This window comes from Dipodomys ordii, unplaced genomic scaffold (assembly GCF_000151885.1).
Source record: "Dipodomys ordii isolate 6190 unplaced genomic scaffold, Dord_2.0 Scaffold26, whole genome shotgun sequence".
Classification (NCBI taxonomy): Eukaryota; Metazoa; Chordata; class Mammalia; order Rodentia; family Heteromyidae; genus Dipodomys; species Dipodomys ordii.
The window spans coordinates 13,170,772-13,183,465 of record NW_012267242.1 but is presented as its reverse complement, the minus strand read 5'-3'; the positions used below and the strand labels follow the sequence as shown (position 1 = coordinate 13,183,465).

The 12,694-nt window shown below is 44.2% G+C and overlaps 1 protein-coding gene across 1 annotated transcript; it reads right to left on the bottom strand.

Moving 5' to 3' along the window:
* Positions 1-10,489: 10,489 nt before the first annotated feature.
* On the bottom strand, positions 10,490-12,418 carry Kprp (keratinocyte proline-rich protein). Its single transcript, XM_013015019.1, has one exon. It carries the CDS (start codon positions 12,416-12,418, stop codon positions 10,490-10,492), a length of 1,929 nt encoding a protein of 642 aa, XP_012870473.1.
* Positions 12,419-12,694: the final 276 nt, after the last annotated feature.

Below are 12,694 nucleotides of genomic sequence, written 5' to 3'. Positions count from 1 at the left end.
TGGAAGACCCGGTGAATTCTGTGTCACTCTACCTATGTGGAGTGACAGTTCTCCATTTTTAGGAGCCCAACAGGTGGAAGAAAGAAAGGGCAAAGAGGAGAGAAGAAGATAAGGGAGGCCAAACCTGAAATTCAGGAACACTTTTGAGGACAGAGGACGAGGACCTCTACCTGCTTTGAACCCCTGAAGTTCTCCTCTAGGTTTGCATTATTAAAGAAGGTTTTTAAAACCTACCATTCTACTTTCAGTAGATGAAGAAAAAGAGCAAACATTTACAGATGGTTCGAGTTGGTCTACAATTCCAAAATAGACCCAAGTAATCAATTAGAAGAAAGCACATTAAAATCAGAAGAATTATGAGATGAAATCTCTCTCCCCCTTGTCAGTGGCAAATATACTGAGAAGAAACTGAAGTTGATGAGTAAGTAGGACAATAGAATGCATTAACAAATACCTAGGTCCTCAGAGAAAGAGGGCAGCCATTTTACATGTAGTTACAATATATGAATATGTTTTATATAGATGTGTTGGGGTGTGTTAGTAATATAGTGAGAGACTAAATGTGTGTTAATGTAAGTGTACACACATAGATATTTCATAGAGATTTTGGTGTGTATACTTCTGGTTATTTTCTGGGCTCTTTCTTTGCTTCTTACCTTTTAGGTTTTATTCCAAGTAGCTCTACTTCCACAGAACTCACCTAGAAATCATTGTCTATGGCTAATTAATGGGATGATTATAGACATCTCAATTTGCTAGGGACAGTTTGAGTTTGTGCTTTTTGTCTCAAAGTGTTAGCATAGACCTCTTTAATATCAAGTATGTCCAGTTTGGATATGTTTTGTAGTCATGTTATCATAAAATAAAATCTTCTCAAGTATATGGCTTAAACCACTTAGTCTTTCATTCAAGAAACTGGACAACCAGCTCTACTCTTTCTACAGGATTTTCTATGCTTTGTTAAGATTAGGGCAACCTTATCTAAAGACAATTTGGTCTATTAACCCTACTTTGAGTAAGCTAATTCCTGCTTCATTTGTGTTCTTTTTCACTTCATGCAACATGTCTCTGATACAAGACTGATTATTCCTTGAGCAAAGGGTTTGAATGTGATATTCTTGTATATCCCCCTAAGATTTTTGAGCAGTGGTATGCAAGTGGCAACTGAGAATTTGCAAGTAGCTTTTCCATGTGACTCAAGGCTGTCCCATGCACAGGGGCAGTGGTGCTGTGTCCCACAGAAATCTCCTTCTGAATTACTCAAGGATGAGTTTGCTCTCAGGTTGTTCAACAGCTTAGTATGGGAGAAGTCAGGATATGAATTCCTTGGCTACACAGGTAGGCTATTCAGAAGTCCAGCTTAAGATTCCTGGGTTATAAACTGAGATGCCATTCAACCCTACCTCAGGCAACACCTAAGTGTCAATTCATTTGCCCATGCAGGCAACAAGTCAACAGCATGGTAAAGCACCATGGTGACTCATTTCTAAGCCTTGGCTACTAGGTTCACATGAATGAGTACTGTTTCAACAGAGCAAAAAAGATTTGCTGGCAGAGAGTGGGTTTTGAAGGTCAGATATTCAGCAAAGGCATCTGTCTCGCACCTCACCTTTTCAGAGGATGGGAAGAAACACAGAGAATGGACATCCATCTGAAGTAATTCAAACTTGATAAATTTCCCTCCACCCCTTCCCAAGATAGGAATTAAAGTCATTCTGTTCCCTTTATTTTGCATTATACATCATTTTAAATTATGTACTTCAAAGAAAATAGGACTTCTAATTCACTGAGAAAGAAAATTATTTTGACTGAAGTAAAGAAAAAAGAAAGATAAAATTTTTAAATGGTAAGGATGTTTACATTTTTTTTAAATCCATATAGCAGAGAACGCTAGAAACAAGACAGAAAGAAATGTCAGTTGTAAAGTATGAGTCATTCGCTTGGGCATATAAAAATCCACTCTTACAAATCAATGTGATGCACCTGTCTGCCAGGAAAAGAAGAGCACGGGCCATGGCAAGCAGTGTGCACACCAGAAAAACCATACACATTGCCGAAAGTTCAACAGAGCCTTAGGATCTGTTCCATGACACAAAGAAAGAACAAAAAAGGACATTTCTTGTTTATTTTTCTGGAAATATTTTCATCTATGTCAAGTTGGTGAAACTTGAATACCTAACAAATATTAGCTAATAGGAGGAATAAACTGGGCTATTCTATGTTACAATAACAGATTATGTTTCCCAAATGATTAAAAGAGATGAATCTGAATATACACACCATAAATGAAACTCTAAGGTGATAGATACACCAGTTCCCTGAATTGTTTACCACTCAGTGAACACATGAATCAAAACATGACTTTATACTGTATACATGTATGTAATATGCATTAATTGACTTTTTTATTTAAAAATACCAAACACTTCTTAGTGTCGGATGTATACAATAGGACACCCATGTTTTGTGTGTGTGAAAATAAGCTGGCATCATTATCCCTCATGACAAAATGAAAATTCATTCATCCAATACACTGAATGGTGTACAAATGAATTAAAATGTATGATGGGTGTAGCTTTTTTCCAGTGTTTGAACACCTAGGAATTTAATTTAAGGAGCTAAGGGAATGCTAAGGAAAAAACATAAGCATAATAATGTCCCTGGTAGCAAATTAGAAATGGCAAGAGTTCAGTAAGTTCCTTGAACACAAGACCAACATTCTTACATCACTTGGAACAAAACAGATTAAAATTAAAGATGCTATTTTAAATAATAGGAAAATATCTGTTATATAATCATGCTTATTCTAATAATCTCATATAGTCAGGACACCAGGTAATACAATAAGACAGAATTTTGTGTTCATCATTGAACAATTGTATAAGCATCTGATATCACCAAGTATTTCAGAAAGAGGAAGCAACAGAAACTTCTTTATCTCATGTTTTTATTATCATCAAGTAATTATACAAAGGGGCTTTGTTGGACCTCATACCATCATTTCCATCGATTCACCCCCCTCTGTCACTTCCTCCACTCCCTCCCCTTCCCAAACCAACTTCAAATAGCTTCATTGTTCCATTTTTCACACATGTACATGCGTATTTTTATTATATTCACCTTCTCTGTTCCCCCTCCCACTATTACACACACCCAGGACAGGACCTGTCAGTGAATTGGGTTAGTGGAATGGGGGGAAGGGAAAGACAACACTCTGCTGAATTAGGTATACCCTGAAGGTATGGTCTGAGCTTCTTTCCTTTAACCTGGCAGCTCTCAATGGTAAGAGAAGAGGAGGGACTTAGTACCCTTCTTCATCATCTTCACCTTGAAAAAGAGTATTTGGCCATTTAAAGTCATACTTGGTCACGAAAACTATTGCTATCTAGTTGTAGAAGCAAAGAATGTTATTAAAAACCTTACCATCCGCCAAATGCCATTTCATAGAGGGAAGAAAAACAATCTCTCCCCAGCTATCAAAATACCAAAATTTAGATCCAAGCTTAAGAATCCTTCCTGTTATTTAAGAGGATTAATACTGTATCCATTGGAAACAGTTCGTGGGTTAATGATTGAGCAAAATAAACATCTGAAGAATGCGTGTGTGGTATGTAGAAATGACTGCTTAATTAATTAATTGCTCTGCCCAGCTTTTTTATTCAGGTGAGGTCAAGCCAGCACCCCTTTCAGTGATGAGGATCCTATCCTAATTTAAGCCTAAGTAGCATTTCTGATTAGCTGAAATGCCTCTCTCTCTGGTGTTTGTCTCCCTCTAGCTTATCCAAGGTGACACAGGCCACCTGATTGGGTGGCATCCAGTCAGTATGCTGATGAGCATTCATGCCAGCTGCTTGCCTCCCTGGCCTTTAACTCAATGTTACCTTTAACTCAAAGGTATCTGAGCTTCTTGTCTACCCATCTTTTACTTTTTCTAGATGTGGAGTTTACCCAAGCCACTTTCCACCTCCAATATAGCCCTGCCTCTCCTCCTCTGCTATTCCACATCCCCTTACTCCTTTACTTTCTCCTCTCTGAAGCTTTTCTTGACCTGTCCTATGCATTCCTTGACGTGCTCCATTTTAGCTCATCCTGCCTTTGCTGGTGGTTTGTTAAGCCTCTTTTTAAAATCTCCTTCCTCTGCTTTCCTTAGGAATGAATATTGCATTGCCAAAGCAAATATATTTTTAGTATATCATTACATACAGCATGTGTTTAAATAACTTATCTCATTTAATTACCATAATATCCCAGGCAGAAGTATGTTATTGAGCTACATGTTGTTTTTTGTTGGCCATGGGGTTTGAACTCAGGGCCTGGGCACTGCCTCTGAGCTCTTTTGCTTAAGGCTAGTGCTCTACCACTTCGAGCCACAGTTCCACTCCTAGTGGTTGAGTGGCTAATTGGAGGTAATAGTCTCATAGGGACTTTTCTGCCTGGGCTGGCTTTGAACAATGACCCTTAGATCTCAGCCTCCTGAGTAGCTAGGATTATAGGCATGAGGCACTGTTGCTTGGCTAAGCTACAATTTATGATGGTGAAGCTTACTATTATGGAAATTGCCGGAGTTAAGCTCTTTAAACTGTGAGTAGTGGGACTGGGCTCAAACCTGTATCTCAAGATGTCTTTCCCATGTCTTTTCCACTGATGCTGGTTTAGGGTTCTACATCCCTGTGGTCCCTTTATCCCCTATACCGAGTTCACTCTCCCTTCCTTTCTTACTCTATGTAGATTTAACATTCATATCACCCCCAGTGTTATGCTGTGCTTAGTTTTAAGGCAGTTTGTACATTATAGATGTCTTAAAGGCATGGCTACTGTGTGTTATTGTTTTCAGCTATAATTTAAACTCTTTGGAGGCTGGGATCTTACATAGTGCATTCCATTCCCATACAATTCTGTTTTCCTAATTTCTATACAGAATCTTCTCTTCAAGGTTTTTATTCATGGAATCTAAACTCTTTACTTTTGATATTTGGCTGATCCTTTGACAGTACTTCGAATAGTGAAGGCTGGAAATGTATTACTTCTTTTAAAGTATAACATTACTCATTCTTCTATAAGAAAGTAAGATGTTCCTCCTTCAGGACACGGTGACCCCAGGCTTAGAATGGTGCATAATCAATCTTAGGCAATGTCCCTGAATCTAGTTAGCCTCTATTTTTGTTTTTTTTTACTTTTATAAAATTGAGTAAATAAATAGTAGAAGTTTTTCAAGTTGTTGAACATATGGAGAAAGGTTTTTAACCTTGAGCAGTGGCTGACAATAGCTGGTCACCATAACTTGGCCTCACACCTTAGCTCTGGCTTCACAAATTCCTGAGTATGCATTGTCAGTGGCACATTATAAGGCAGAGCTATTGATAACAAGACATTGTCACCATCTGACACACACAATCTCACCTTTCTCCCATACAAGGATTTTAATCAATCGACCTTTCCCCCCACATACTCAGCTGTACATAACCCATTTATCTACAAGGACAGCTGATCTATATTATAAATGCTGAACTTTACTGCCATCTATATCATATTAGATGTTATCACATCAATTTCATGATAAACCATGATGAATCAGAAGTTTGCAGTTCAATTCTCTCTCTGTGTGACTTGAAGTCACTCAAAAGGTAGACTGTTTTCTTTTCAAGTCTTTCTTTGAAGTGTTGATTTTTTTTAAAAAGTTCAGTGGAACAGGATGGAGGATGAAGTTGTGATACATAAGCATATTTCTATGAGGGCACCAAAATCAAATATGATGAGTTTATCTGAATTATGGAAGGGAAGGGGAACAACAGAATGGTGAGTCAAAGGGCAAGGGGGGAACCAATGCAACAGCAATATGCACAAGACAATATGTTGGAAATGATCTGTACAACTTGGAGAGGAGGGTGGGGGAGGTAAAGTAGGAGAAAAATGAGAGGAGGGTAACAAATATGACAAAAATGTACCCACTACCTTATTTATGTAGCTGTAACCTCTCTGTATATCACCTTGACAAAAAATGTGAAAAGAAAAAAATAATATTTCTATGAGGCTGGGTACAGTGGTATATCCCAGTAATCTCAGTTACTTGGAAGGTAGAAATAGGGTGTCAGATTGGACCCAAAAAAGTTAGCAATACCCTGTCTCAAAACTTAGCTGAATATGGTGGCATACTTCTATAATCCTATCTTCTCAAGAGACAGAGGCAGATGGATTATGGCCTGAGGCTGGCCCAGACAAAAGCATGAGATCTACCTGAAAAACAAATCAAAAGCAAAAGGACTAAAGACATGGCTCAAGTGGTAGAGTGAGAAATCTTGAATTTAATCCCCAGTACGACCAAAAGAAAAATTCATACAGTGTTAGGCAACAAGAAAGGTGTTTAGCTAATGGTTAAACATCCATAACCAAGAGATGTTTAAACATCCTTTAGTCAAAGGTTGTTCCTCCTTGGACTGCCTGAAATCGTCATTCATGTTGGCAGAATGTCATTAAGTCTGCTACCTCTTCCTGGAACAGTCTCCTCCTTCCTCCATCGATCACCTCATCCCCACTCATCTTTTGTATCTCTGACTTGTCATAGTTGCTTCCTGGGCTCTTGACCAATCACCTTGTACCTCCCATGTCTGACACTCTTACGATTGTACATCAAAGACCAATCACAGTTCCTGGCAGATAGCAGAGGTCCAATAAATATTTGCCAAGTAAACAATGTGTTGGTGCATGGTACTGAGTGATTTTTTTCTCCCTGATGAATATAACTCTAGGAAATAGCAGAAGGATGCTAAACTGGCTCAGGATTCTTATGACAAGATCTGATGATGGGGATGAGGCGTGGATTTGGCACATCTTTGAATTTTTTCCAGTCTTCTAAATTCTAGTTTCACCTTTCATATCAGGAAGCTTCATCTTTTGGGAGAATGAGCTGGATGTTCCTGGGCAATGGGAAGCACAAAGGTCATTAAGCCTGGCCCTTTCTTTCTGTGCAGTCTCAGTCACAGCTCTGTGGATCCTCTAAGCTGTCTTGCTATGCCAGAATTCAGAGCTACTCTATGACTAGGGATCAAGTACAGCTTACCACATAGCTATTCTCCTCCACATCTACAAAGTTTCCAGCTGCATACTGCCTGTCTTTCAGATGACTAGAACTACTGACCTGTGCGTTTGAGTATAAACAACTGAGCTATTCCCTGACTCTTGGCACTTCTATTTGGTTATCCATCCAAAGCTATTTTAATCTGCAGAATAAATTGTGGGATATGGAATTTCTCCCTTATATAGTTTGGTGAAGAATAGATGTTCATGGCTGGGTTCCTGTTTCCCTTTCATCTTTAAACTATGATGGGCCCCACTTCATGAGATATAATATGAGTGCTTTACTTACAGGGAGGTTGATGGGTTTATGAACACAGAGGAGGAAACTCTTTGGTCTTACTTCTTGACTAGTGAATGGAATGTTTGGCTTCACACACCATTACATAAAACCTCCCACAACAGTTCTATTTTTGCCACCATGTCCACATCCTATCCATGCTAAGACCAAAGTCAACTTTGTACTAAGTAAGCCTTTATACTTAGGTACTCATTAAAGCAATAGTTTTTACCTCCAGATTGTCAGAATTATTTTTTGGAGGGGGGGTGTCCATCATGGGGCTTGAACTCTGGGCCTGGGCTCTGTCCCTGAGCTCTTCAGCTCAAAGCGAACTCTCTACCACTTGAGCCACAGTGCCACTTCTGGTTTTCTGGTGTTAATTGGACTTTCCTGCCTTGGCTGGCTTTAAACTGCAATCCTCAGATCTCAGCCTCCTGAGTAGCTAGGATTATAAGTCCTATTGAATCCAAATTTAGTCAGCCTGGAATGAATCTCTGAGATTCTGAGTTTTCAGTTGAGTAACCGAAATCATTTCACTCTTTCATAATAATCTGCTCCAAAGAAGGGTTTTAGACCTAGTCAGGCAGGTCCTCCGAGAACATCTGATGCAATCTATTTATTCTGTAATGAAGAGGAAAGTAGGTTTAAAAAGAGAAATAGGATAGAGAATTTCGGAGGGTTCCAAAGTGGAGGTATGATCTTTAAGGCCAATCTTTCTTACTTTCACTTGGATGTGGATGCCAGACCCTTGCTCCAAGACACCATGACTGAACATCAGCCATAGGAATCTGACCTGATGTCTGCCTTGTACTGCTTGGAGCTTGAGCAATGAATGCATTCATGGCCAACTGTCCATCAAACTTTCCTAACAGAAAAATTATCTGCCACCTGTTAGCAGTAATGTGAGATTCAAGGGCAAGTCTCCTAGCAGGTCTTCATTATAATGGTTTTACTTGTACTTTTGAGTCCTAAGTCCTTCTCTGCAGACAGTGCACATTTTGTTCAGCTAGTTCATGCAGAAGATAAGGATAAGGAGCAGAGAAGTAAGTCATCAGGAAAATGCTGGAGGGTGGAGAACAGAAGAGATGACCAGTAAGTGTCATGTAAGCTAGTGTTGAAGGATGGTTAGATCCTATAAAATGTTCCTGATGTCACAGACCCAATGGTCAAACATGTTTTAAAGGCCCTAAGCTGTGGTGCCCAGATGCAGTGACCCCAAATCTTGCTACTTGAGAATCCAAGACTGGGAATTGCAGTTCATAATTAGCTTGGGCAAAAAGTAAGTTTGTGATAACCCAAACTCAACCAATGGCAGGGGAGCAATGGTATATACCTATCACCCCCAGTGATACGTGGAAATACAAATAGGAAGGTCACAGTGTAGATTAGCCCTGGTATAGAGTATGATTCTATCAGCAGCATAAATGCATAAAGGGGCTAGGAGCATTGCCAAGTGCTACGGTGCCTGCTTTGTAAGCATAAGGCCCTCAATTCAACCCAGTACTGAGAATAAAATAAAAGAAGGTACTGAGTTTTGAAAGCACATAGATGCACACACAAACAAAACCATAGATTGCACAGAAGCAATCCTCATGGGAGTGGAGGAGCACTAGGCCATGGTGGTGGTGGGGGGTGGTATCAGGCATACCAAAATACTATTTCCTTCTACCAGCAACCAGTTACTCTGCATATGCAGGCTACTCATCCTGATAATTAGTGTCTATTCCCCCAGGACAACCCACAAATGTTCTTGTCTGAATAAATGAACTTGTGCAGTCAGTGTTTCTCTTATTAGAAGAAATGCCTCTTTTCTCATAACAATCTCTGGTTTTCTAGTATTAACTGTAGCCAAACTGTGGGAGGCCAAGTGTCTACCCATTCACTGCTGAACTAATAAAGTCTGATGTACACATATGCAATGGAATATTAGGCATCCTAGAAAAGAATAAACATTAAATCACAGGCTACAACAAAGATGACCCTGGAGAATATTATGGTAAGTGAATTAGGCCAGTCTGTTTGTAGATATAAGAACAGTGCAGTCAAATGTATAGAGCTAGAAAGTAGATTAGTACTTTTGAGGGGTTTCAAGGAAGTAAGGGATTCAATGCTATTGTTTATGATGTGCTGAGTTTGTGTTCTCCATGATAAAAGGAATTTTGTACATGGATAGCAGTGATGGTAGCTCAATCATTCCATTCTACACACAAAAAATGGTTAAATGATCAATTTTACATTGCATATATTTTATCACAATTTAAAAAATCACTCAGATTGGGTGTGTCTCAAATGGAAAAGCACTTGCCTAGCAAGTGCAAGGCCCTGAATTCAGTCCTCAGCAACACACACACACACACACACACACACACACACACACACACACAAACCTCACCAAGTCAGGAAGGAATAAAGAGCAGGTATTACTCAGGACTCAGGCTGTGAGTATATCATGTCTTTATTGTCACACATCTCCTTTTGCTTAAGTTCCTACAGTTGGTCATCGGAAGAGAACTTGTCTCAAGACAGGCACAAAAATTCAGGGATTCTCTGATCCATTTTGATGGGAGTTTACAGTTCAGACAGAACAGACAGACATGCCTGAAAAGTGAAGCAACAAGGCAAGCGAGGTGGCAAAGCAGACGCCCAATGGGTGATGTAAGTTGATACAATGAATTCTAGGTCAGCACAGACTCCTGAGCGTGAGAACAGACCAGAGCAGCAGACACAAAAACAGAAGAACACGCTCCGAGAAAAAGGTACCGAAGCATGGGCTGGATTTTAGATGCAAGAGAACAGGAGAGAAATAATCCAAGCAGACTTAGAGCAGAGCCTTGGAAGAAAGGAAGGAAGGACAGCTAAGGAATGTTCTGAGCAACACCCAAGAAACACCCTAGCAGCACCCAGGCTTGTCTGGCTAGAATCCAAGATGGTGCAGAAAGGAGGAGTCGCATAGGAGAGACTGCGGTGATGTCTGATACACAGGTGTGCGGAGGCTGAGAGATATATGCAAAGGGGTTCAGGCGGAGAGCCTCTAAATATTTTGCAGAAATGTTACCAAGCACGCTCTGGGAGCTGTGGCTGCTAGAAGAACAATATTTCCAGAGCAGGGGGCAGGGCCCCCATCCATCCACAGCTCCTTTAAAAATACGCACTCTTCACCCCAGAGAAGCCCCCGCCTTTCACCCCAGAGTAACCCCCTCCACTCACCCCAGAGAAGCCCCCGCCTTTCACCCCAGAGTAACCCCCTCCATTCACCCCAGAGTAGCTGCTGTCTTGGTCTCCACAGCCCCCAGGACCCTGGGGTTCTGGGAAGACGTCTCCAGATCCGCAGCCAGAACCGCCCTCCTGTCCCTGGTTGTAACTGTACGAGCAGGGGCCTTCAGTGTCCAGGCGACATGGATTGGACTCATGACAGCCTAGGTCTCCTGGGTACGGCCTGGGATTCGAGCCGGAGCAGGGGCTGGGGCAGCGGAGGACAGGCTCTCCGCCGCAGGGCTCCGAGCTCGAGCAGGGCGGCGCTGGGAGCGGGATGGGCCGGGAAGGAGAACAGGGCTCCGGGGGCTCGAAGTGCTGCGGGCATGGTCGCGGGGGCTCCGGGGGCTCGAAGTGCTGCGGGCACGGTCTCGGGGGCTCTGGGTTCTCGCACGGCATGGGGCGCGGCCGTGGAGCTGGGCGCGGAGCTGCACACGGCTCCGGCCCCAGACTGGGCTCTGAGAATCGCCGTAGTGGGGGGCACGGGCGCGGTTCCGGGCGTGGGCAGGGCCGTGGCGCGCGCGGCGGGTATCTGGGCGCCGGCGGCTCCCGACACTGCGGAGGGGGGCAGGACCGGGGGAGCGGGCGTGGCCTGAGGTCCGGGCAGGAGGTGCCCCAGGAGGACCGCGGGGCGCAGCTCTGAGAGGAGCCTCGGAATGGGGGAATGCGCACGGGACAGCGCTGCGGGGACACCTGCCGGGGACAGCAGGGCGAGGAGATCTCAATTCTGCACCTGGGCCCGCACCTCTGCGCGCAGGAAGGGCGGCCCCGAGGGGGGCACTGGCTGGCGTGGATGGGTTCCGAGCGGCGGGGCGGGGTGCAGTAGTTGGGGGAGCCCGACGAGCACCGTGGCGCGAGGCAACTGCCGTAGCCGGGCTCGGGGCGGCAGAGCGGCGGGGAGCAGCTGCGGTAGGGAGGCTGCAGCCTTCGCGGCGCTGGGAGGCATCGGCCGGTGCTCCGAGACCGACGCTGCCCGGTGAAGCTCCCGTAGGAGCCCTGGCTCTGGTATTGGGGTGCACAGGAGCTAAAAGAAGGTCGAGATGGACGCTGGGGTGCGCAGCTGCTGTAGGAAGGTCGCGATTGGAATTGGGGCCCGCAGCTGCTGTAGGAAGGCTGGGACTGGCGCTGGGGCTGGAATTGGGGCCCGCAGCTGTTGTAGGAAGGCTGGGACTGGCGCTGGGGCTGGAATTGGGGCCCGCAGCTGCTGTAGGAAGCCCGAGATGGGAACTGAGGGGTACAGCTACCGTAGGAGCCCCCATACTGGCCCTGGCTGGAGAAGTTCCCTGGAGCCTGGCCCATGGGGGAGCATTGCACGTATGCAGGGACAGCCTGCGGAACTGGAGCCGGTACGTAGGTGGTGTGCATCGGGTACTCCACGTAACGAGTTTCTGTGTAATACACAGGAGCGCATTCTACATAGCAGGTCTGAGCGGGCTGAGGGACTTCGTATTGCACGTAGGAGATGGTGGGCTGGCACGGAGCCTGGCACTGCACACAGGAGACTTGACTCTGGCAAGGGGCCTGACCCTTGACCTGGGTAGGGGTCTTAGACTTGCATGGAGCCTGGCATTTCACTTGAGTGGTTTTAGTCTTGCAGGGAGCCTGGCCTTTTCCCTGGGTGGTCTTAGACTGGCACGGAGCCTGGGAAACTTGAACTGGGCACGGTGCAGGGCATTCTAAAATTCGCACCTCACAAGGGGCTTGGACCACCACCTGGCCATTGGCACTGGAGAATTGGGAGGGGCCAAAGGAGGAACCCTTGACGCAGCACTGGGGCATCGGCACGCAGCACTGACTCTGCTGCTGGTCACACATGGTCCTGGTGTGGGTGGGTGAGCGGGACCTGGGGGGTGAGGAGTGGAGAGATGGAGTTCAAGAGGGTGTGAGTTAGTCAGGAGGGGTCAGAATCGAGGAGCAGGCATCTGGCGTCTTTCCTAGACACTCTTCCTCTGCTCTCAGCCTTCTCCCAAGGATCCTTGCTGACTTAGATGGGCCAATAGGTCTGACATCCTGAATAGCCAGCTTTAGGGATGTTTAGCCTCTTTTCCTACAGGAGGGACATACCAGAGTCTACCACCAGAGAGCGCAAAA